General features: G+C 41.0%; 2 protein-coding genes across 3 annotated transcripts; one reads left to right on the top strand and one right to left on the bottom strand.

The window, feature by feature from the left end:
• Positions 1–293: 293 nt before the first annotated feature.
• On the bottom strand, positions 294–7,895 carry LOC148367181 (uncharacterized). The gene is made up of 2 exons (XM_088334000.1): positions 7,678–7,895; positions 294–3,677 (listed from the first exon to the last, which is right to left on the bottom strand). The coding sequence occupies exons 1-2, from the start codon at positions 7,817–7,819 to the stop codon at positions 2,326–2,328; spliced, it is 1,494 nt and encodes a 497-aa protein (XP_088190126.1). The 5' UTR covers positions 7,820–7,895; the 3' UTR covers positions 294–2,325.
• Positions 7,896–10,295: 2,400 nt separating this feature from the next.
• On the top strand, positions 10,296–26,140 carry LOC148367182 (uncharacterized). Of its 2 annotated transcripts, XM_088334006.1 has the most exons (6): positions 10,296–10,634; positions 18,392–18,540; positions 18,740–18,788; positions 18,903–19,072; positions 19,163–21,574; positions 21,680–26,140. In XM_088334006.1, the coding sequence occupies exons 1-6, from the start codon at positions 10,394–10,396 to the stop codon at positions 23,663–23,665; spliced, it is 5,007 nt and encodes a 1,668-aa protein (XP_088190132.1). In that variant the 5' UTR covers positions 10,296–10,393; the 3' UTR covers positions 23,666–26,140. The 2 variants fall into 2 exon arrangements, with proteins under 2 accessions (XP_088190132.1, XP_088190131.1); XM_088334005.1 differs by having other exon boundaries at positions 18,903–21,574.
• The last annotated feature ends 135 nt before the right edge of the window (positions 26,141–26,275 follow it).

The following is a 26,275-nucleotide window of genomic DNA, read 5'->3' on the forward strand; positions in this document are numbered from 1 at the left end:
ATCAAAAAAAAAAAAAAAATAGCGGCTAGAAAAGGGCCAGAGCCTGCAGCCAAGTGGCTAACATGAGTGGCTAGAAGAGGAAACATTGAGAAAAAAGTTAAATCTGCTTGAATCACGGGACTTGGTGACCATGAGCTGTGAAAGTTAAGTGAGTGCTATATTCACAAAATGGTCATTAGAAGTCAGAAAAAACATGTTAGCTTCTTTAAAGAGAGACTCAAGATGTGTCATCCAAATATATGTTAAGAAATGTATAAACGTACAAGTCTTTTAAAAAAATCAAGTCTATGATATAGTGCATGTGTTTTGGCTTATTATTCGAATCACAAATGTTTTATTGAAATGAAAGAAGAATTTTTAAACCACAAGGGCTCGATACATAATACACATTTCATTTCATTTTTTTCTGTCATGTTTGTGGATCTTTTCTGTTGCATTGAAGAAAAAATAAAAATGACAAGAGTAATGTAATCTCCACCCTGGAGCTGGGTGATGTCAGATAACATTGGAAATGTCAACATTCATGTGTCGTCTGTTCTATGTAGTGCTATTTAAATCTGGCATAATGTAAAACGCCTTATTTGTTGGTGCAATCAAGTTTACTCTGCTTTGACCGTACATAAATATTGAAGTCTATTAGGCTAAAATAAAGAATATTCATGGACGTTATGTTGTTATGAGTGAATATTAGGAAATTGCCGGAGTATAAGATTAACTTAAAGTGAGGCGATGGCATTATTGCAGCACGATTATTTACGTAATTATTGTGCAATGGCAAAATCCTTGTCGTATTTGTCGACCTTGCAATATGAGTCCTATTCCACAAATAACTAAAATATTTTATAGATCCATTTATGCTAGTATGTTCATGAGTCGGGCATCACATCGGTTGGGTGGTTAGCGCACCTCCCCGTGTCTGCATGGTTTTCCACCGGTTTATCCCACATTCCAAAGACATGCATGGCAGATTGATTGGCGGTCCAAATTGTCCCTAGGTGTGAATGAGCGGGTGAATGGTTGTGTGGCTTTGTGTGCCCTGCAACTGGCTGGCAACAAGATCAGGGTGTTCCTTGCTCTTTGCCTGAAGACAGCTGGGATGGGCTCTGGAACCCCCGTGGCCCTAATGAGGATAAGCGGTGCAGAAAATGAATGGATGTTCTTGTGTCACTCGTAGTCTAGAATGAAATAATCAAACTGTTATGAGATTAGAATTACCTGCCCTCAAAAGTTAAAAAAAACATTCATGGTTAAACAATATGGGCTTCTCATCTTCAAAAGCAATTATATATTATATAAATACAATGACATAAATCAGTGATTTAGAGTCAAAATCAGGGACCACCAATTTCTGGGTTACTGATTAGCTACCAGTTCAACATTCATTTCTCAAATGCCAACCTATTATGCTAATACTTTGTTATTACTGTTATTATCAGGTTGTAATAATAAGAAGTAAGTTTGAAATAAGCTATGTCAACCACTAAAAGATGTGCTTTGTAAAAGGGCACTGAGTGACTTGCATAGATAAATTATAGGCTAATCTTAAAATATTTTTTGAAAGAACTGGTTATGTCTTTAAGGACACAGACCATGATTTCTCATGCCAGTTAGAATTTCCCTAGTACATCACGATGACCCATCACTGGCAAGCTATTTTCAGACCCAGTTCATGGGCTATTGAGGTGATCATAGGGTGCACCACACTAGTGACCCCTGATTTAAATAATACACAATGCCCGCTAAATATTAGTTTTTGTTTTATTCAACAACCTTTATACAGTAATATTATTACAAAGGTTTTTTGGGGGGGGCTACCTTGTTCCAGTAGTTCTGGTTGATTTTTGTACACAACCTAAAAGTAAAGTATATGTCATATATCGTAGAGAATTCCAGTAAATATTCACATATTCGCAATTTTTCACATTACATATTCATACATTTCATATGACGTAAAAAAAACATGCACGAAAAAGAACAACACTGTATTACTACGTCAGTGTTTATCATGAACATAAATGAGTTATAACTTGAATTTTAATACTTTGACAGACACTAGCTTAAATAATACTAAAGCTCTGCCCAATTGTGGAAGTCTCTGGTAACACATGGTCACTCTTAGCATTTTCTTTTGCGTGCTACAAATCATTGCTTTATAGACTTATTCATTGTCTTTGTAGCAATAAACTTTATTTTACTAACTGCCCAACTCACCAAAATAAATTACGTTTGTCCATTTATTTTCCTTAGGGCATTGAGGTGAAAATCAAGGTTCACATTGAAATTCCGTCCCGACTATTCACTTAGAACAATATTTTTCAATTCTCGCTAACTCAAGCAGGAAAGAGGGTCCCCTTCACTGTGTTTTGCCATGTGTTTTTTTAACGTGTTTTTGCTGGAGTATCTTATACCACACACTAAGCATGAAAAAGGTTTCTCTCCAGTGTGTTTTCGTCTGTGATCATCAAGATTTGCCTTTGTGGTAAAACTTTTACTGCAGAATGTGCAGGCAAACGGTTTCTCGCCAGTGTGTGTTATTTTGTGCGTGACAACACTTGCCCTCCTCGCAAATCTTTTACCGCAATCTCCGCAAGCAAAAGGCTTCTCTCCTGTGTGTGTCCGTGCGTGTGCTTTCATGGCGTCCGAAACACGAAATCTTTTACCGCAATCTGAACAGCTAAAAGGTTTCTCCCCGGTGTGTGTTCTTTCATGTGAAACAAAATTCGATTTTGTGGTAAACCTTTTACCACAAAATGCACAGGCAAAAGGTTTCTCTCCAGTATGCTTTCTCGTGTGTTCTTCCAAAACCGACTTCTCAAAAAATCCTTTGCCACAAACTGAGCAGGTTAATGGTTTTGCTCCAGCGTGTCTCGTCGCGTGTTTGTTCAACGCTTTTTTCTCTGCAAATCGTCTCCCGCAAAACAAGCATGGGAAGGGTCTCTCCCCAGTGTGAGTTCTTGTGTGGATATTAAACGCTCCACACTTATCGAAGCCTCTACCACATAGCGAGCATATAAATCGTCTTTTGCCGGTGTGCTTTCGAGTGTGACTCTTCAAACTTCCAGCATAAGTGAACCTTTTGCTACAAATTGAGCACTCGAAAGGTTTCTCGCCAGTGTGTCCCCTCGTGTGCACCTTCAAATTTGTGCTGGTAGTAAACCCTTTACCACAAACTAAGCATGCAAAAGGTCTCTCACCAGTGTGAATCAACATGTGCTTTTTCAAGTTTGACTTGTTGGCAAGGGTTTTGGAACAATGGCAACATTTCACACGTTTGATGTCAGTAGAATGTTTTTGATCATATTTGCATTGTTCAGCGGTGTCAGAGTGTGACGCTGGGTGGATATGATGTAATAAAAGCGCCACAATCCCAGGTCCTTTGCAGGGTTCTTTTGTAACGTGTGGACTTGAGCTGCTTTTTGGAGGATCCACTGCAATGCTCCGCTCACTTTCGCCGTTATCTTTTTCACTCTTCAAATAGAAAACAATTTGATTATTCTCCTCTTCCTCCTTTACGTTTGGGGGCTCTGGCTCCTCCTTTTTGACGCACTGCTCCTCTGGCTCTTCCTCTTTTATATAACGATGCTTTGGCTCTTCTTTAAAGTTTGGCATTGCATCTTCTTTATTGTGAGTGGTCAGAAGCTTACGTCGATCGGGAGAAAAATGATTTTCACTTAAGTCTAAAATACAGAAGAAAACAGACAACATAGCTTTTATGTAGATTTTCTCGACCGTTTTTGAGCCAAGACACACTTTTTTTCAGTGAAAAATCTTACAAAACAATTTCCGTGGAAAATGTTGAAAAAATATGTGAGTCGTAAAACATTGTGCATTGCAGTGTGTGGGTTTAAAGGAACATTGTGTGTCATTTAGCGCCCTCTAATGATAGAAAAAACATAATTCATTCATTAATAACAAAAACAATATTGATTTGAACAATAAGCAAAAAATATAAAGTATCATATAAAACGTGCACTTTTAAATCCTCATATGTCAAAGTTTGATTTTGTATTTATTTTACATAACATGTGCCTCAGCCAGAGGGACCTAACAGGTTTGTCCACCATTTTGGTACACCAGAGACCGAAAAACCTTAAATGCTTGTGTTCTGGAGAAGTTTAAAAAAGTAAAGAATTGTGCTGTTTTGTCACCCGGTGAAAACATATGTTGGCTTTAAGAGGGCTGGGCGCCACCAGGCTGTACTTGCCCAAGACACACCACAGGAAATAGCCCCTACAACCCTAGTGGTCAAGGGATCCAACCAATCAACCAACCATCCCTTTTTGACCACTAGATGTCACTGTATTGTGTATTGGAACCGCAATAAGAAATAAGAATACAATCTACAGCAGGGGTCGGGAACCTATGGCTCGCGAGCCATATATGGCTCTTTCTATGAATATCTATGGCTCAGAGACAAATTTGATTGCATGCAAAATTTCTCCATCCTATTCGAAACTTGAGTTGTTCGTCCTATTCAGGTACACGCAAAGCCAATCCAGAGCTAAGTATTACGGCGTTACTTCGCAGTATATATAGGGCACGTTTTTCACTACAATTTACAGTAAAGGTGTCACACAAAAAAGGGGGGAAAAAAACTCGTTTTGGCTGTACAACGCTAAAGAATCCTTTATATAAAAGTTCACTATATAATCTGTGTTCAGTGTTCAGATACCTTATGATGAATCCACAGAACACACTGTAAATACGCCAAAACACCGGAAGAGAACTTAGTCTTTTGATTGGGTGAGTGGGAGGGATGGGTGGAGCCATGCAAAAAGCGCAAGCACTCCCTCCCATCTCTCGCCCTACGCCATCTGCGCCAAAAGTGAGCTCATCAGGCTCCCTATTTGCAGAATGTTGTGACGTTTTTACACAATAACAACTTGCATCTGGTTTTGAAACCAATATGTATGAAAAAAAGGGTCAAAAGGAGTTTAACCGATCTTGAGTAATTGCAAGAAAGAGACAATTTTAAAGTGGTATGTTTGTTGATTTTGGGACAGGGGCTCTGGCATTATTCTCTTTTCATAATTTTTATCAAATCATCAAAAATAAATGTGCTGAAGACTAAGCTTTTGTCTGGGGTGCGGGTTTAGCAATTTTGTAAATTTGTCTCATAATATATGGTGTGGCTCTTTCCCAAAATAAAATTAATATTTTTTGCTTTTATGGCTCTTTGAGTCAAAAAGGTTCCCGACCCCTGATCTACAGTGACACAAAGTAGCCAATGATTGTCCATGTAATTTTGCTTATTATTCAAAACTATTTATTCTATGTTATCCAATTGAATGTGATTTTTTTACCACTAAAATGCATTAATAATACAAGATGTCCCTTTAAAGTTTAAACGATGGTATCCATGTTTTAACAGCATGATTATCGGTATTTGTATTTTATGTCATGCATTTATCTTATCCCTCAAATGTCATGCAAAAGAAAACACTTTTGCATTTTAGTTTTTTTAATGCATGCTATCAAATTTAGAATCTAAATAAGTGGCATAATATATGACGACTTTAATTCTGAGTGTTTCAAAAGCAAATTGATAAAATGGTCTATAATCAAATAAAATGAAACAACACGTACATATAAATAACTGCTTGTATATTTATTCGTAAACACAAATTAGAAAAATAGGATATCTTTCATTCTCATGCTTGTCTAAGGTATCGTATCGTGACTTAATATTGACAGTTACAAAAAAAATCGTGTATATATTTTTTCTCCCGGCCAAAATACTTTTTTTTTTTTTTTTACAGAATTTAGCTTGTAACTTAAAAAGTTTTCCCACCCTAACCTAGATCAGAGCCTTATGCTAGCTTGTATAAAAGTACCTATTTTTTCAAATTCCTCAGCTCAACCTTTGCCTACATTTAGAATAGGATACAATAGAATATAAATAACCATCATTTAAACATTTCAAATGCACAATAAACTAAAAAAGTGCCATCCTGGAGGTGCAAAATCATTAACAATAAGATAAAAAATACGATGCAAAAAATAAGTTATGGGTAAAAGTATAAAAAAATAATAATATTAAAATAATAATACTGTAATAATAATCATATTGGATTTGTTTAACCTTACATGTCATAGAACCTTTATACCTCACAACAGTGGAGCATCTTTGACCTACTGCCTTCTGGTAGGCACCACTGGTCCCTCTAAACTAAGACTAACAGACTCAGAGACAGTCTCTTCCCTGAAGCCATCACCACTCTAAACAAGCACACAAGACTGAGAGAAAAAAACATTGCTTATTAATATAAATTTTATTAAATTATTTACGTGCTTAGGGAACCTCTTTATAATTGTATGGAACTTGTTTCGCAGCACGGCGGGCAGTGGTTAGTGCATGTGTGGCACAGTTTTGACGTCATTAGATCGAACCTCCTGTGTGGAGTTTGCATGTTCTCCCCGTGTTGCGTGGGTTTCCTCCGGGCACTCCGGTTTCTTCCCACATTCCAAAAACTCGCAAGTCAGGTTAATTGGCCGGTTCAAATTGTCCCTAGGTGTGAATGACTGAGTTGTCCGCTTCTGTGCGTGACTGGCTGGCAACCAGTTCAGGGTGTCCCCTGCTCACTGCCCAAAGACAGCTGAGACGGGCTCCAGCACCCCTACTGAGGATAAGCGGTGCAGATAATGGATGGATGGAACTTATTTTCAATTCAATTCAATTTATTCATTTTTTTGTATGTGGAGGGAATCATTATTTTGATTTATTTAACCATCTAGTTATTTATTTAAATACATATATAATTTGAATATAGGTATAGAATACAAAAACATGTAAAAAAAGAGCCTTCAATATGTCACAAAAGCATGTAACTTCATCGCCACAAAGTTTGTATTTCAACAAACATATGAAAGCCACAAGTGATGCAATGCGTATTGTACAATGTTATATTCAAAACTTTGGAACACTAGTGATCTAGAATCTACTATTAGTATTACCACATGCCCTGGTGGAGAAGGGATCCGTAAACCGTGACCTGCATGCACAGTGTATATAATGTAGCCTCAAATATATACATTTTGGAATCCTTAGAGGGTACACCCAAAAGAATTATTAGAGTACTCGAACTTACAATGACAAAGACTTGTAATGTATCGTTTTAGATGGACTTAGATGTTAAATGTATTAAATTATTGTTTGGGCGGGGGGAAATCAACAAGTAAGACGTTGCTACAGTTACACCAAGTTTCACCAAGTACTTATTTAATTTAAGTTTCATTAGGATTGTTACTTTTTATTTTTACTTGAGTCATATACTTCTGAAGTATCATTACTTTTACTTGAGTAAAATATTTGGTTACTTTACCCACCTCTATTTATCTATGACAAAAGAGACAATTCTATTCTACCAAACTCTATATTGTGCATGATTACAAACTATTTCTCTGATCATTTATATTTTTGAAAATGTAGGAATCGTGGACATTGGCCAGTAATTAAAGACATTTGTATCACTGAAGGAATATAAATGCATAAATGGTAGGTAAGAAGCTTCTTTAGTTATCTCAAATCACGCTGAAGAATAGTGGTTTAATTTGCGTTACTTTCCATCGTTGATATTTTTGCAATAGATGAAGAATATAGAATGTAACTCTTTTACTAGGTTCATCAAAAATATTATAACAGTTTAGAAATATATACATATGTATACTGTAGCATACCCTGGCACCAGACTGGCTCCGTGAGATATCCATCCAATGTTGTTGGATGGTGCTCGCTCATTTCTTTCGCTTGAGAAAGGTTGGCCACGTTCTCTGATGTTTTCCCTGCATATATTTTCACGCTCTGACTCTCGCACTGCATTTTAATAATTTGTTTGGTTGATTTACAATGTTCTGCTCAGAAAATTTGTTGACGGACCAAAAAAAAAAATCCAAGATTCGAGGTCTGCGCATGCGCGTTGAAACGGGGCATGCGCAGACCTGACGGGTTTTACGACAATGCCGTACTGGGTGTGTCGTTATAATTACGGCACACATTGCCCGTTTCAATCCATTCCTGATCTTTTTTTCTGAATTAATCGCAATAAAACACGTAGAATGGATATCAGGGAGGAAAAAAATAATAGAGTAGTAATTTATGACGAGAGAGCAAAAATACACTGCATGTTGTAATTTATGGTTGGTGTTTAATATGCTGTTTCTTAAATCCAGCACAAAGTGAAACACTGCTTTTACCATACACAACAAAAACACGATGTGTAAATGAAGGACCCAGAACAATTAATACATCCGTTTATTTCTTTCTATTAAATTAATAGTTATCTTTTATCGTGCGGCACGTTGAAAAAAAACTGGAGCAGTCATAAGGCACATCGCATAAGTTTAACAAACATTGAAAAATAAAATAAACACACAAACATATTCCTCTCTGGAAAAACAAGTCTTGCTATGCTTTATAAATCATATTCTAAAGTTGCTCTTGGACCTAACAAAAAAATCAATCTTATTGACCAACCCAAACACAACAACAACAAAATACATTTTTCTTCCTACACAATAATATTACTTATTTGATAACAAATGTGTACACTTTATTATCGTTTTTGGGCAGAGTTAACCAAGATTTTTCAATCTGTGGGTGCTAATATGACTTCCTAAAAATAACTTTTTGTCTATTTAAATAATTCTTTTCAGGTTAATTTGAACATTTTCCTCAATTAAAGTTGAGGGCGCAGAAACTCACAATATAAACAGTAAAAAAGCAACATTTTCATGAATAAGAAAGCTAAACCAGGTAACCAAAAGATGAGGAAAAAAATCTGAATGATGTATTAACGTTTTTAGTGTATTTTACAGCTAAATAAGACTTGGGTCGTCACCTACCGTGTAGTGTAACATGATAAACATTCCTATTGTGCAAGAAATTTACAACATGCTGACAAATCTCCCCCTTTGTTGAGTCAAACGTGTCATATTAATCAATTTTTGTTTTACCTTATTTATTTGTTGGCATTGTTTTTTTTTTCCTCTGTCTTTCTGAAGAGACTTTTTGTTCCCTTGAAAAATGTTAATCTTGTATTTTTTTTTGACTGTTTCATTCCAATTTTGTTTGTAATGATACAATGTTCAATAAAAAGTGTGTGTGTATTTGACATAGAACAACTTACTTTCCCTGGTAACTAGTTACTTTTACTGTAGAGTTATTAGTTTCTAAGTCAGTTACTTTTTGGAAGAAGTAGTAAGTAACTATGACCAATTACTTTTTTTTAGGTTTCTCTGCTCCAATACTAGTGATTCCAAGCACCTGCCAGCTAGCAACAACCTGTTAATGTGTATCGTCTGAGTTGAAGAAAAGAAACCTCCACAATCATGCAGGACGTGCGGCCTTTGAGGACCGGAAAGCCCAGATATGCTCTATAGGATTGAGGTCTGGACTATGTTTTGGGCAACTAACACATTTATATATTTTATATATTCTTATATATATCTTTATATATTATTTATATCTTCTTCATGTGTGTTATCTTTCCACCGTTAGAGCTCTTGTTGGAATGAGTGGAAAGGTGTTGTAAAAAGATAGTGGGATGTTTGGACACATTCTAAGGGATGGGCAGGGCACCTGTATGATGCGGCAGGGGTAAACCAGTGAAAGCTGTCGGGCCCTGCTGTTGAACAAAAGAGTGTGTTGTGTCACCCTGACCCGAGTGACATGGCTGCTTTCCTGTGCCCGTTTCATCTGGAGGGACGAAAGCATGACCAACTTGGGTGCCGAGGTGCCTATCTTGTTTGGGTGTTTGGGCATTTGGGTTGGACATGGTCCAAAAATTGTTTGTGTGTGTTGTTTTTGCTATTTTTTCACTTTTTTATTTAATTTGTTATTGTATGTTTGTCTTGCTGTCGGTCACCCCTCTTGAGGGAGATCACCAAGGTAGATAGATAGTGTTATCTATTAACTTAATCATAGTTATTTAGCTTTCTGGATTGTGTGAATGTGTGGGTGAATCTGTTGTTTAGGTGGGAAATGGCACATGTACACGTTGTTTTTAAATGGAGACGCCTATATTTTCAACCTGTTCAATGTAAGTCGTCTGCACCCCTCAATTGTCTGTATCGCAGGGAAAGAGAACATTTAATACAAATATATGAACAACAAAAAATCAACAATAACTTTGTGTTGCTGTTTGACTGTTTCATGCCAAGTTTGTTTGTGATAGAAAAGCGTTAAATAAATGATAACTCCTTTATTTAGGAAATTACGGTAACACGTCACCTAGCGGCCAATAAAGATAAGCGCAACTGTGACGTAACAAATTTGCCCACGTTGCAGTGACGCAAGTTGCCGCCATGTTGAGGACAATTGTCACGCCATATTTGAAGCAAGCTAACAGCTCGAAGCCGATTGTCTCAACTTAGGCCGCGAAATCACAAAACAAACATGTCTACGGACGATTTTCAAACAAAATACGCCTGTTTTATGGACGGCCTTGTGAAAAGTACCGTGGCAGAAACGACGAAACTTTTTGAAACGCTGGTCGACGAACTCAAGGCGGAATTATCAAAGGTAAAGACGGAGAACGAGGCCCTGAAAACAACATGCAGTCAAATACACGACGCCAAAAGCTCCGAGAGCGGTCAAAACGTTCGCCCCAAGGTCCAGGATTCAGCCGTGCAATGCGGTGAGTTACTTTTCTTCCTCCCAAATTTTAAAGTGTCTGCTTATATCGTCAGTTAGTTGTTTTTAAGAAAAAGCTTTAACCATGCTGCCATTTACAGTCTTCCGGTTTAGTGAACTCTAACAGTCGTATTTTCGAGTAATACATCCGCAAATGCGCTACTAAACTTTTATTTTCTTTAATAAAAAGCCAAACCAGTTTATTTGTGTATATCAAAAGCTACCATGTCGTACAGAACAATGGAGAGCGGCGATGGTCACACTTTGTCAGCTTGCGAGCTACTTTGAACACGATCGAGTTAGTCATGCACATTATGAATCATGTGTTTTCTTCGTATAAAAAGATGAAACACTATTTTTCATTATTCATAAAGCTGGTCTAATACATTCCCCTAAAATGTAGTTAATTTAGTAACGTTTGCGCGAGGGGTAACATTTTACGCCATGCATTTGTCTGCAAAACGAAGCACAGTACCAGCTACAGAGGACTTGGTAAGCATAAGCTTTTCGATCAGCACATGTGTATGGGGAAACTCCATTTACTAAATAAGTGATACAGATCATGTGAGTGAATTCGGCAAACAGGACCATTTGTTAAATGTGCAAGTGGTTAGGAAAAAGACTGTATTGCTCGGTAGCTAGCATTTTTAATGCTATCCTCAGTTTTCCTAAATGGCGCCATTTGTGCTTTCCGACAAAGTGAGCCACCTCACCCGACAGTTGCACAATATTCGTTAGACCAGCCATCGCAAATGGTGTTGTCTAGTATAGTTGTTTTTATATTTGTCCACCGTTTACTGGCCTCATTCACCATTTACTACGGGCACTACCATCCGTCATGGTGTCATCACATGGTTAGGTCAAGTGTGTGCAAGGGGATTATTATATATATATATATGTATATATATATATACACACAGGGGAACCTCGGCTCTCGCCCATAATCCGTTCCAGAACCTTGTTCGAAAACCGATTCGTCCGATTACCGAAATCATTTTTTCCCATTGAAAATAATGTAAATCGTTTTACTCCGTTCCAACACCCTGAATGTTTACCTTGAATGTTTAGCGTAAAGCTAATCATACGTTCAGAATCTTTCGTACGGAAGATTACGTTCACATGAACGTGTAAAAATTTAAAAAAAGGATAAAGAAAAGAATAATAAATATGATTTCTTACCTCTGTGGTGGTCAGCAGAAGGCGCAGGTGGACGGTGTGGAGAAGAAAATCATCAAAAAATGTCATCCTCTTCCAAAACTTGCGGCCGTTGCTGCTTAAAGCACTCACTCCCTTAGCCACATCTCTGGATTTTACAGCCTCCTTATTCTTTAGTATCGTACTGATCGTAGATCTAGCCATGCTGTATTCCCTAGCAAGATCAGACACTCGCACACCTCCTTCTTATTTTGCTATTTCTTTCTCAAATGCAATAGTTGTACGCACTACTTCTCTTTTTTTCACCTGTAGCAACTTTGCTGCTTGCACTGACTTTCTTCGGAGGCATAATAAGGGGCTAAAACACCCGTACGCCGCTCAGCATCGCACCCTAGCGTACGCACTCACGCATAACCGGCGTGGGGGGGACAGGATGCCCGGAGAAAACCTAAGCAGGCACAGGGAGAACATGCAAACTCCTCATAGGAAGGCTGTTAGCTGGATTTGAACCCATGACCTGTACTGTGGACACACTAACCATTCAGCCCAGTCCGCCCCGACATATAATTGAATAATAATGAAATCATTTTTCAAATATAAGGCATATTGACAAATTCCATCATGCATGTTACAATATTCAAATTTAACCCTAAATGTTAATATTACTTTTTACTTTAAACCTTTGATCATCAAATCCTTTACATAATCAGTAAAAGTAATAATTTTCAAAACATACATCTAGAACCTAGATGGAATAAATGATACTTTTCCCTTTCAAAGCGTGGATGTCCCCAATTTGTTACTGATCTTTGGCAATGTTGATAACATGCTGCAGTTGGCCACTAAATCGCAGTGTTTCTATGATGCGATATTATCCAGACTATGGTTACGACAATAATGAGTGGGTGAAGTGTAGATCCACTCGCATGGTTGATCAGATGCCAGTGCTCAAAATCCCGTACTTTTTGTCAGTCGTCTGAGTCCTCTCAATGCCATAGCATCTGTGGTTGACATTATCGAGCTTTTTTGTCGTTTCGTCATCAGTCATCGGTCAAAACTTCATGATTTCCAGTAGATGTTTGTTGACTATTTTGCTTCCGTAGCACCATCCTCACCATGCATCTGCGTCCAGTGACATAGGTTAAACCCCTCAATAGTTTATATTCATCTTCGTAGGGTGATTGATGCTGTTTAACACAGTTTCCTCTCAAGATCATGTGACTTGCCCTAGACCGGTTTTCAGGGACGCCACTGTGCTAGACAACTTGAAATTAAGAGAAACTGATTCATTGTACAATTAATTTTCGTATCTGTTCAACTGAATTTCTTAGGTGCATTTGTGATATTTAAGGATGACATTTGCACATATTGTATTTATCATTCCATTAGCCTCCGCTTATCCTGCGTTGGGTCGCGCGAGCAGCAGTCTCAGCAGGGAAGACTTCCCAAGCCTTAACAAAGTCCAACTCCCACTGGAAACAAATAAGTTTTACTGCCGGCAGTGCCAACCAAACTGGCACTTAGAGGAACACAGTTGAAGGCCTTCTCCAGGTCCACAGAACACATATGGACTGGATTGAACTCCCATCTACCCTCAAATCCTTGCAGAGGGTATGAAGCTAGTCCACTGTTCCACTTCTCAGACCAACTCTACAATGCTCCTCCTGAACACGAGATTTGACTTCCTTATTGGCCTCCTTCTACAGTTCCCCGAAAAGACCTTACCACGGAGGCTTAGAAGTGTGATTCCCCTGTATTTGGAACACACTCTATGGTCCCCCTTCTAAGTAAGGGGGGCCGCCACCCAAGTCTCAAACTTGACGCCCACAATAGCCAGAAACTTAATGAACTCCAAACAGGTCTTTTTCACTCCTGGGTCCTTAACACAGAGCAGCTTTTTATCCACCTCACTGACTTCAACCCCAGGGATATGAGAGCCAACCCTGGAGTCCCCAGGCTCTAATTCCTTAAAGGAGGATGTGTTGGGGGAATTTGGGTTTTTTTCGAAGTACTATGTCCACCGTGTCCCAGGTCAATTTCAGCTGCACGCCGAGTGGTGGACCATAATTTATTTTAAGCTGTCCAGGAGTCCCCTTCAATAGCCTCACCAATAGCCTCAGTGACTAGAGAGGCCGCACTCTGATTGGGCAACCAACACCTTTCAAACCCCTTCTTCAGCTTGTCAGCATATCTTCGCTGGGGGTGACCACTGACAATTGAGGGTTGCTGCCACAGCAGACACCCACTACTTTACAGCCACAGCCCTGATCAGCCCCCTGGATGATGGAGGCAAAGAACATGGTCCACTAGGACTTATTGTCCCTTGCCGTCCCCAGGACATTAGTGATGTTCTGCCGAAGGTGGGAATCAAAACTCTTTCTAAAAGGAGATTCTGATTTAAGTTTCAGTCTGATTCTTAACAGTACATTGGGCCTGACTGGTATCTTCTCCCACCATCCTAACCAACTCAACACCAGTTGGTGATCAGTTGACATTTCTGCTCCCTTTTTCACCCGCTTGTCCAAAACAAGCGGGCACAAGTCCAATGAGATGACTGTAAAGTCTATCCATCAACTTTGACCTAGGGTGTCTTGGTACAAAGTGCACACGTGGACACCCTTGTGTTCGAATAGGGTTTTCATTTTTGACAAGCCGTGAATATAACAGAAGTCCAATGACTATACACCACAGGAGTTTAGATTAGGTGGATCGGCCGACCCAATCACATCCCCTAGATGTCGTTGCCTTACCTGTAGGTTAAAGTACCTTAGCATTGCGAGTTAGTCTGTGCTCTCAAGCAAAACCTTCAAGGATTCCAAGAAGGGTCGGTACTCTGAACCGCTGTTTGGTGCATAAGCAAAAACAGTAGTCAGGATCTGTCCCTTCACCAGAAGGCAGAGGGAGACTACCCCTCTCATTTATCGGTGTAAACCCAACCTTACAGGCTCAGGGCCATGGAGGCAATAATCATTTGGTCCACACCAGTACTGCGCCTCTCACCGCGGGGAATTTCTTAGCGGGAGGGTCTGACCCCTTTCGGTAGGACTGGTCCCAGAGCCCAAACTATGTGTGGAGTTGAGTCCGACTTTTATATGTTTGGAACCTGTCAACCTCACACAAGCTCAGTGCAAAGAATTTGTTGTTAATAATGGCAACATTTTCTATAAATGCAGATAATTATCACTTCATATTAGCATTAAATGCAAGTTTTGTATGCTATTGTAAACACATTTACCCGTAAACACGTCCCTATCCCCAGCCACCTCCTCCAACTCATCCGACGGGATCCCGAGGCGTTCCCAGGCCAGACGAAAGACAGTCTGTCCAGCGTCTCCTGGGTCGCCCCGGGGCATCCTGCTGGTGGGACATGCCCGGAACGCCTACAGAGGGAGGTGTCCAGGAGTCATCCTTATCAGATGCCTGAGCCACCTCATCTGGCTCCTCTCAATGCGGAGGACCAGTGGCTCTACAGAGTCCCTCCCTGATGACTGAGCTTCTCACCTTATCTCTAAGGCAAAACCCAGACACCCTGCGAAGGAAACTCATTTCGGCCACTTGTATCTGGTATTGTGTTCTTTTTGTCATAACCCAAAGTTCATGACCACAGGTGAGGGTAGGGACGTAGATCGACCGTTAGATCGAGAGCTTTGCCTTTCGGCTCGACTCCCTCTTCACCAAGACGGACCGGTACAGGGTCCGAATGACGGCAGACGCTGCACCGATCCGCACTGCCAGAATAAGACTGCGGTACCCCATACTCCCGAAGCACCCCCCAAAGGGCCTCCCGAGGAACATGGTCGAATGCCTTCTCCAAGTTCACAAAACACATGTAGACTGGATAGGCAAACTCCCATGCACCCTCAAGGACCCTGCAGAGGGCATAGAGCTGGCCGGGACGAAAACCACACTGTTCCTCCTGAATCCGAGATTCGACTTCCTGGCGGACCATCCTCTCCAGTACCCCTGAATAGGACTTACCTGGGAGGCTAAGAAGTGTGATTCCCCTGTAGTTGGAACACGCTCTGCAGTCCCCCTTCTTAAAGAGGGGAACCACCAACCCAGTCTGCCAGTCCAGAGGCACTGTCCCCAATGTACACGCGATGTTGCAGTGGCGTGTCAAACATGACACGCCCTCAACACCCAGAAGAGCCTTAATGAACTCCGGGCGGGTCTCATCAACCCCTGGGGCCCTGCTACCGAGGGGTTTTTTGACCACCTCGGCGACTTCAACCCCAGAGATACGAGAGCCCAACTCAGAGTCCTCTGGCTCTGCTTCCCCAGAGGAAGACGTGTCGGTGGGATTGAGGAGGTCTTCGAGTACTCCGCCCACCGATTCACAACGTCCTGGGTCGAGGTCAGCAGCGCCCCATCGCCACTATACACAGTGTCAATGGCACACCGCTTCCCCCCTAAGACTCCGAATGGTGGACCAGAATTTCCTCGAAGCCGTTCGGAAGTCTGCTTCCATGGCCCTGCCAAACTCCTCCCATGAACAAGTTTTTGCCTCGGCAACCGCCAAAGCCGCATTCCGCTTGGCCAGCCGATACCTGCCAGCTGCTTCCAGAGTCCCACAGGCCAGGAAGGCCTGATAAGACTCTTTCTTCAGCTTGACGGCATCCCTCACCGCCAGTGACCACCAACGGGTTTGAGGGTTGACGCTGCGGCAGGCACCGACTACCTTACGGCCACAGCTCCGATCAGCTGCTTCGACAATGGAGGCGCGGAACATGTTCCACTCGGACTCAATGTCCCCCGCCTCCTTCGGGACATGGGCAAAGTTCTGCCGGAGGTGTGACTTGAAACTTCTTCTGACAGGAGATTCTGCTAGCCGTTCCCAACAGGTCCTCATAACACGCTTGGACTGGGTTGGACCGGCATCTTCCTCCACCATCGGCGCCAACTCCCCACCAGGCGGTGATCAGTTGACAGCTTCACCCCTCTCTTCACCCGAGGGTGCAGAAGATGCGGCTGCAGGTCTGACGAAACGACGACAAAGTCGATCATCAAACTACGGCTTAGGGTGTCCTGGTGCCAAGTGCACATATGGACACCCTTATGTCCGAACATGGTGTTCGTTATGGGCAAACCATGACGGGCACAGAAGTCCAATAACGGTTCTTCCCAATCACGCCCCTCCAGGTCTCACTGTCATTGCCCGTGAGCGTTGAGGTCTCCCAGCAGTACAAGGGAGTCCCCAGGGGGCGCGCTCTCAAGCACACCCTCCAAGGACTCCAAGATGGGTGGGTACTCCGAACTGCTATTTGGTGCATAAGTTCAAACAACAGTCAGGACCCGTCCCCCCACCCGAAGGCGGAGGGAGACTACCCTCTCGTCTACCGGGGTGAACCCCAACGTGCAGGCACTGAGCTGTGGAGCAACAAACATGCCCACACCGGCTCTGCGCCTCTCACCACAGGCAAGTCCAGAGTGGAAGAGAGTCCAACCCCTCCCGAGAGGACTGGTACCAGAGCCCAAGCCGTGCGTGGAGGTGAGTCCGACTACAACTAGTCGGAACTTTTCAACCTCACACACCAACTCTGGCTCCTTCCCTGCCAGAGAGGTCACATTGCATGTCCCAAAAGCCATATTCTGTAGCCGGGGCTCGTCGCGTCAAGGACCCCTCCCTTGGCCGCTACCCAGCTCTCTACGCACCCGACCCCTTTGGCCCCTCCTACAGGTGGTGAGCCCATGGGAAGCGGGACCCATGTCGTCCCTTCAGGTTGTGCCCGGCCGGACCTCGTGAGTAAAGGCCCGGCCACCAGGCGTTCGCCAGCGGACCCCACCTCCAGGCCTGGCTCCAGAAGGGGGGCTCCGGTAACCCACATCCAGGCGAGGGAAATTGCGGACCAAAGTTTTTATTCTTCATAGAGGTCTTCTGATCTGCGTTTTGTCTGGCCACTCACCTAGAACCTGTTTGCCATGGGTGACCCTACCAGGGGCTTAAAGCCCCCGACAACATAACTCCTAGGATCATTGGGACACACAAACTCCTCCACCACGATAAGGAGGAGTGTAAAAAAACAAAAACAAATTTGTGATAAAAATAAATCCGAAAAAGAAATCATTATTCTATGCAAATTTAAACAGCACAGCTTTGTCCCGAAATCCCAGTCAATCCTCAATGAAGGGTGCAATTTACTAGACAAATACTGTGTTGCATTGGGAAGTTGCCATAAACCATTAGATTTTAAAGACTGTACGATAGACATAAGTAACTGCACTCTTTAAAGATGACTACTTAAAAGTTGCCGCCCATGCCAGTCATTTAACAAATGTTTCATTCAAATTTCCAGTCATAGCTGATTCAATCATTACTGTATCCTGAGAGCACAATATTTCATAGAATACTAATGTTCCTCTCAAGGCAAATGGTTTAATAAATGGTAGATATATTATAAAGGAAAACTAGTTGGCTGTACACTGTAAGTAAAATAGTGCTAAGTTGGAGTTCTGTTTTTCTCTTGATGTGCAATGATTTAGTAGGATGTTCAGAAGAATAACAATCTCAATATCAGCTAATGCCTAATTCATACTGATTGACACATGATGCTGAATCATACATGCATATCAGAAATTTGATTTGACTTCTTTTTTCAACTTTTTCAGACCTCATCCCTTGCCATCTTCTGCTTATGAAGCAAAAAGTGGTGCAAAGCATTGAGCAAGGACAAGAATGCAATGATGAAAAAATGATTTGTACCGTCTTAAACAAGAACAATGCTGATGCTCATAACCAGGGAAATTCAAATGCTGAGGTAACCAAAGTATAATTTGTTCATATGCTTGAATGATGATTATTTGAGCAATTGATGCAACACTTCTGTCAAGTGTTTTTTTTTTTTCAAAGTCTTGTTGCAAATCAAAAAGCAAAGTGTCTCAACAAAACATCATTTTTACTTTTCTCTTTAACTTTGTTGTAATAACATTGTTTTATCTTTTTATTCTATTTTAAAGGAATCAGAACCAACTCTTGTTGTAAAAAACACATTGAACACAGCTACAGGTAAGAAAATAAGACACATTGAATATATTAAACAGCTTTACCATTATACCTGAAAAGTTCACTGTTACACCATTGTTTCTAGACTCTTTTGCATTTTTCGTTTACTTTTCTCAGATCCGCCTCAATCTGCCAATGTTGGAAATGTAACCACGGGTCTTGGGATTATCGAGAGATGTTCAATGGAAGAGCTCCAAGAAAACTTGGGCATTGGGGTAACTGTAGTTCAAACCTCTTTGGAAGAAGATCCCAATTTACTTGAGACAAAAAATCAATCTATTGAACAGGTAAAAGATTTGAGCCCAATTCCTACAGTTGATAACAAGGACCCTGATTATAATCTAGATCAATCTTTATCAACACATGATTACATGAAGAATCCACCTTCCCACCTGAAAGCTCCATTACCACCAGCACGGCCCCGATTGCTTGCAACGCGGAGCGGCTCTGTAATGGTGCAAGATGCAATGTTACTCATTGAAGCAATGGATCAGTCAATAATTCGGACTCCTCCGCCGCATAAGTCGATAACCCAAAACTGTAGTACAACTTGCAGCAATAACTTACCGTCTTTGGTCCAGTCTCCATTACCCACTCCAGCATCACAGTCAACAATCGCTATAAAAAGTGGCAAAGGGAAGAAGTCGACAATTAAGACTTCCCTGCAGAAAAATCAGAACACCCAAGACTGCACAACAACATCCAGCGTTATCTCACCATCTTTGGTCCAGTCTCCGTTACCTATTCGAACATCACAATCATCAACAACCGCAAAAATAAGTTGCAGAGTCACTCAAGAAGGATCAACTAATAATAAACTTATTGTCACTGATTCAGAAGAATCCAGTAATACTCAATCCCTTCCTACAAAACGGCAACAAGAATGCAGTGTTGGTTCTTCTGAAGTGGCATCTGCGTCATCATTAATTGCTACAACGAGTAATGGACGTCAACAGTGTGTTCCTCAAGCGCAGTGTAAATTGGCACCCCCATCAAAGACAAATATTGTCCCGGATCCTGTCCCCCAAAAAGTCTCCAGCCTTTCCAATTTGCCGTTGATTCGTCTTAAACGTACAAGTGCTCGACTCGACCCAAAGCCAAGCTCACCTGCATCACCGACAGTTGCTCAGAAAAACTTAACACCTCTAGCTTCTTCCCTGTCAACAGTCTCTCGAAGGAAAAATGCTAACCCCACAAAAGCTGATCCCGTAGTTGTGTCTGGCTCAACAGTCAGTACAGCAGAACAAACCTCAAATAAAAAGGTCAAAATAATTATTCGTAGAGCGCTGGATGTTATTGTTGGCCAACGACTAGCGTCTAAGTCGCAGAGTTCACTTGGTGGCATTGTGACCACGTCATCGTCTCAGCACACAAACGTGATTGCTCAGGTAGCTTCAGATAAAAAGGAAGTACCTGTGCCTACCGAACAGACACAACTTACTTTAGCCACTTTATTACCCCCAAAACTGCTACATTCATCACAAGACGCGACATTTTATATACAGTATGAAATCAATCCAGAGGAAAAAGCTGCACCATTGTCAACAAAGGGTGTAACAATTGAGGAAATCGCAAAAGTTACTCCTGGGAAACCTGCCACGTCATTATCAAGTGAGCGCGTCGATATTAATTGTCCATTGTCGTCCCCGCAGCAAGAATGTTTGTCGGGTCCGCAATCAGATATTTCTTCCCGGCAGATAACGATTTGTGAAGATTTAGAAGTAACTCCTAATGAACACAAATTGGAATTGTCAACTAAGAGTGTACCAATTACCCATTTATTGCTGTCTCCGCAACAAGAATGTTTGTCACAAAAGATGAACGATTGTACGTTAGAAAGACCTCCTCAGGAAATGAACGCATTATTGTCCATGCTGGTCCCGATAAACCGCCCGGTATTCTCTCCACAACTTGAATGTCCATCACAGCACATGAATATTTGTGGAGACATAGAAGTAAGTCCTAGGGAAGAAATAGTCTCGACAACTGAGAGCTCGACTGACTACCCATTGATGGCTTCGCGTTTAGACTCCCCATCAAAGGAGATGAACATTTGTGTACCTTTAGAAGTAACTCCTGGAGAACAAGCAGCGACATCAACTGAGAGTACGCCGAAAAAGTCTCCAATAGTCCAACTAATCAGACTGAAAAAGCTTCCAAACCCAGCATCACATTTAGATTCACAACCATTTGGTCATCAAAGTGAATCTGGACCTGTACGACTTTGTGGTGTCTCATCTTTAATCTATGAGAAGACATCAGAATCAAAAGCCTGTCCACCAGAGGTCGCTGTGCTAACAACGAGCTTGCATCCAAAAATTTCGGTCCCGGCGACTATAAATGTGTCTTCAAAAACCAACAATGAATTATCACCCTGCTCTACTCTAGGAGAGGCACCAGTTACTGCTGTGTCTCCTTGTACGCATTCCTCTGGTTCTGCATCAGTTTTGGAGAAAAACAAAATGGAATCTGACGAGGTTAAATCTGACAAAGTATCTGAACCTGGAGAGGCACCATCTGCTGCTGTGTCTCCTTGTATGCATCCCTTTGGTCCTGCATCAGTTTTGGAGAGAAACAAAATCAAGTCTGACATGGTTGAGTCTGACAAAGTACCTGAACCTGACCAACATACTCTGAAGTGTGATTTAGTTCCACCGAATGGAAATGATACGCATCCTGTACAGCTCGCCCCCATCATCAAGGACTTACCTGGATCTCCTGTAAAACCGACTGAAACTCAGAACCTTGATGAGTTGGCAGTGTCACCTGGGATTCAAACATTTGAAAAGGTAATTTTACAAACCTAGTTTTAAAGAAACCCACAACAGAAATACATCTGGCATTGTGTTAATTTAACTTACAAACCCTTTATTAAAAGCTGTCTTTTCTTTCAGATATCGACAAAAAAGTCCAAAAGTGGTCACACCTTAAGTGACAAACAGACCAGCACAGGAGGCAGGAGAAAGTTGCACAATAAGTCAATCATTGCCCTTCTTGGAACCCACCTCAAAATGCATTCACGACCCAAAAGAACAAAACCAGACGAAGAACCCGATAATCCTGAAAGATCCAAAAAACCCAAACTGGAAACTTCTAGTAGAACTGAACAGAAGTCTGTCAAAATTCCTGTTACTGACAATGCTTTGCGTCAGCAAACTAGTAGAACTATCAATGACACGGAAAATAGTACTCTAAATGAGGCCGTTTCTGCTAGGTCACGAAAAGCAGTTGTACGTTTGCGTAGGATATCGCTACAAAATATTACAGACAGGTCTTCAGTTCATGCCCCTGAGCCTCATACTAAGATAAACATCACCCATGGAAGCGCAGCAAAGCATGCGTCAAAATCAGGCGGTGTAAAACAAGGCAATGCTATTGAACATGTTGCTATAAAATGTAAAAAGTCTCTAACAGCTAAAGAAAGTGCAAGCAAACCAGTTGTGTCTCCTGTAGTTCTAACGTCTAGTTCAACCACTAATACAAATGGCATGCCAGAGACAAAGTCATCCCCATTAAGTCACAAGATCCCCGACTCACAAATCAGTAAGGCTATATCTGAAAAAATGGAAGATTGTAAAAAGAGTCCTAATTCGGGTTTCAAAAATGCTAAAGTCTGCGTTACAAAAATGGCAAGCCCTGCTGTGTTAACTGGAAAGACGAGCATAAATAAAGGTCAGGGTCGTTCCAACTTAGCTAAAGCCTCAAATATTTGTCTATGGAAGTATGAACCGAATGCTACCCCTTCTGCTATTAATACTCAATACCTACCGCGAAGAATTAACACATTAAATCATTTTATAAAAACACATTTGGATAGTCCTCAAGACAAGTCCTCTTGTTCCTCAGCAATAAACATAAATAGAGATGTTAGCCCTCAAACATTCCCATTACCCACCTTCAGTCCAGAGTCCGGATCTAAAACGTCTAACAATGAATCCACCTGGACGTGCAACATTTCTGTAGAGAAAACCTCTACAAGGGGTGTGTCATCAAAATTGCTTAAAACTGGTGCCAGTACATGTAAAATTGCACAAACCGCTACTAAGAACTCGAGATTAAATCAAGAAAATGAGCCTGCAAAGAAGTCCTCAAAAAAATCTAACCCCGAATCAAACAGCGGAAAAACTCAAACAAAGAAAGCCAAGCAGTCAATTACAAGTGATTCTGGTGAGAAAACAAAAAACGAACGTAAATCTCAAACTGCGCTTGTTGCTTCCAAACTTCGATCGAGGGACGACGTCAAGCCACCCCCAAAGCTTCAACCCGGTGAAGGTATAGTGTCGCGTAAGAACAAGTGCAGGGAATGCGGTCGTGTTCTCAGCAGCAGCACAGCCCTTGCCAGTCATCTCAGACTTCATACCGGAACAAGACCGTTCTCATGCTCAGTCTGCGCCAAGAGTTTTCCCGATGCAAGAGGTCTGAGACGGCATATAAGAGTGCACCGCAACGGCAGGATGCACATTTGCCAGGAGTGTGGCAAGGGCTTTGTCTACGGTTTTGGCCTCAAAAAACACGTCGAGATGGTCCATGGGAGAATCAAGCCCTATATCTGCCAAGTGTGCAACAAGGCGTTCTTCACTCAGCGAGATGTGGAGACCCACATACGGGTCCATACAGGGGAGAGACCGTTTCCCTGCCCCTTATGCGAAAGAAGGTTTGCGAGGAGCGCTGAACTCAACTCGCATCTGAGGTGGCACCGGGGTGAGAAAAGACACTGGTGCCCATATTGCGGTAAAGGATTTTTGGACCAGAACAACCTGAAAAGACACAAGTACATCCATACGGGAGAGAAACCACATTCTTGCCCCCATTGCCCTAAAAACTTCACGCAGTCTGGACATCTGAAAAAGCATGTTAAAAATGTACATAAAATTCAGTGACAGAAAAATATATTTTTGTTTATGTAACACGTTTTGCATAAGCGTTTTTGTTTGTTTGTTTACCTTTCAAATTAATATTGTTTAGATTTCCTGTGAGGTTTGGGTGACTCCAGACTATAGTAGGGCTCTGCTATTCTGGAGGAATTTGGCCTGCCTAAAACTAGGGATATGTGATACTCAAAATAACTATTTGGAATTGTTTACCCGTGCTAGATTTAGTGGTATGTAAATTTTGGGCACAACAGATCATTTTCAAAAGTTTCCTTTTATAAGTCATTGATTGTTCAGATCGGCAAGTTCTGTTAAATATATCCTATTGCAGACAAACACAATTACATTTGGGAAGTAAAATAATTTTCACACGACTTAAAGACAGTGCAATAATTACTTAAACAAACCTAAAATAAAAACATCAATAATTAGTAGATCCTACTTTTGAAGAAATAAAATCATGTAAATGCACCTGATAGCTTCCGAGGAGGGTTTGGATTCTCGTTGAAGGTATTCTTGAGCATTTTGGGGAATCCCCTCTTGTGTGGCCCCTTCTTAAGGTTTCCTACTTTCCGATTGCTGAGACGTTTGAGTTTTTCCTTTGCATTCAGGTTTTAGATAGGGGGTGCATAATTGTGACCTTTGAGACATTTTGTGATTTAGGGCTATACAAATGAATGTGATTGGACATTCTTTACATAGCATCTCCAGTATAGTCAGGTTTGACAGTTTCAGAACGTGGGCATTACCCTTTAAATCACACTAGATTTTCAAAAAATTGATGTCTGGGGACTAAAACGGGCATTTGTGAACGTTGTACACGTTTTTCTGCGAAAGTGTCATATTTTGAGCGGTGTTTAGGATTGTTGTCTTGTCTAATTATCCAGCAAGGAGGAGTCCCCGTGTCCCCTTTTTTTTTAATTCTTATTGTGATCAGTTCAAATTGTGTACCCTGTATGACAAATTATTTTTACAGTATATTTTTTAATACACATTTAGGCTCTAATCTGGATCTTCTTAGTCACTAGTAGCAGATGACCATGTCATCGTGGATTGATAATATTGTCGTAGAATTCTACATAGTCAAGTCTTGCTTTGAGTAGGTGCCGCTATCTGTTAGTAAGGTCTATAATGGCCTTATAAGAGGATTCACAATCAATAAGGGGGAGCAATTGGCGGTGGTTGACTGGTATGAGAGCTTGAGGCTTTTGATATGTAACCACTACGGTAACCATAATCTTAAGTGTACAGTAATTCTAGATGTACGTACATACACATCATTTAAAGCACATTTTTTTGTGTGTGCCTGTAGTAGTTTGGATGTGCAAACTGGACGGGCTAATGCTACAGTCACGGAGCAATTAGTGCTCTCTAGTGGTAGCCTCTGGGACTGCTTTTGAGCTGTATTGTTTTTATTAAAAAAAACATTCTGAAAAATTCTCATGTTTAAGTGGTGATTGTATTAACAGTCTGTCCACCGTATGTCCAAATAACTTAGTTTCATCAGTCCATAACAATTTATTCCTAAATTAAGCTAGCTTGACTAAACGTGCTTCTGCTGCCTGACCTTTTCTAGAGTATGCTGAATATGTTAATGGCGCACACTAAGACCATCTGCAGTAGCTGATCTTTGGGTTGGGTTTGACTGTTTTCACCATATTCTGTTTCAGCTTTATCTGGGAATGAATGTTCTTTCCCTGATACTCTAGCCGTTAACTAGAACTTTTGAGTTTCCATTTCCTCACTATGTTTCTCACAGTAGAAAACTGACAAAAGGATCCTATATGTAACATCAGAAATGTCGCTAAGGGGAGAAAAAATTGGGACTAGCCACCTTAAATACCCAGTCACATGAGTTACTTCACCTATGCGTGTTGATCAATGTGCTTCCCAAACACATCTTTGTGCTAATATTTTGTGTTAAAGGTACTCAAATCAATGTCACACAAGTAACCAAATGTATGCACCTGACTACTTTTGGAAATATTACATACTTACTTTAAATTTAAAAACTTCATCTCACTTCTCAAATGTCACGGTTTGTCTCCTATACAATATAGTCAACTGAAATTGTGATCGGAACAACCAATGATTTATCAAGGAAAATCTTGTAAATGATCAGGGGTCCCCAAAGTTTTTCATAGGACTTTACTACATCAGAAGTATTCCCTCCTCTCAAAACATTACTAATAATTCCAATAGATAACCTGTAAATTTGAACATTATTTTACCAGTTTTTTTCCTGATATCACAATATCTCATTTTTATGATTGTAAAATTACAACATGTGTTGTTTACCTGATAGTTTGAAATGAGGCTCCTAATTGTACTCCCCCATTCGTCATGAAAACGCATATGGCCATTATGTCATTATTTTCCTTGGAGGAATTGTGTAGAGGTTCATGTAAACATTTTCCACTTCTGTTTAGATGTTATGTTTGTATGGAAAAGGTGTGTCAATAAAGTTATTTTAAATGAACTTAAAAACAAGACGTACAGATATTTTCCACAAGTCCAGGGAAATGCAGTATTTGTTCATGGAAGCAAAACCTCTGGTAGTTGTTCACTTCCACTTTGAATATCGCAGTAGTTTTCGAGAAAACAAAGGAACCTCTTCAA

Source organism: Urocampus carinirostris, chromosome 4, assembly GCF_059441175.1.
Source record: "Urocampus carinirostris isolate Australia breed hairy pipefish chromosome 4, RoL_Ucar_1.0, whole genome shotgun sequence".
Taxonomy (NCBI): domain Eukaryota; kingdom Metazoa; phylum Chordata; class Actinopteri; order Syngnathiformes; family Syngnathidae; genus Urocampus; species Urocampus carinirostris.

Excerpts from the sequence above, each read along its gene's own strand:
- LOC148367182 (XM_088334005.1), top strand. The coding sequence starts at position 10,394 with ATGTCTACGGACGATTTTCAAACAAAATACGCCTGTTTTATGGACGGC. Across the intron at positions 10,635-18,391 it reads GGATTCAGCCGTGCAATGCG|ACCTCATCCCTTGCCATCTT; the intron begins GTGAGTTACTTT and ends CAACTTTTTCAG. Across the intron at positions 18,541-18,739 it reads AGGGAAATTCAAATGCTGAG|GAATCAGAACCAACTCTTGT; the intron begins GTAACCAAAGTA and ends TCTATTTTAAAG.
- LOC148367181 (XM_088334000.1), bottom strand. The coding sequence starts at position 7,819 with ATGCAGTGCGAGAGTCAGAGCGTGAAAATATATGCAGGGAAAACATCA. Across the intron at positions 3,678-7,677 it reads GGAGCCAGTCTGGTGCCAGG|ACTTAAGTGAAAATCATTTT; the intron begins GTATGCTACAGT and ends TCTGTATTTTAG.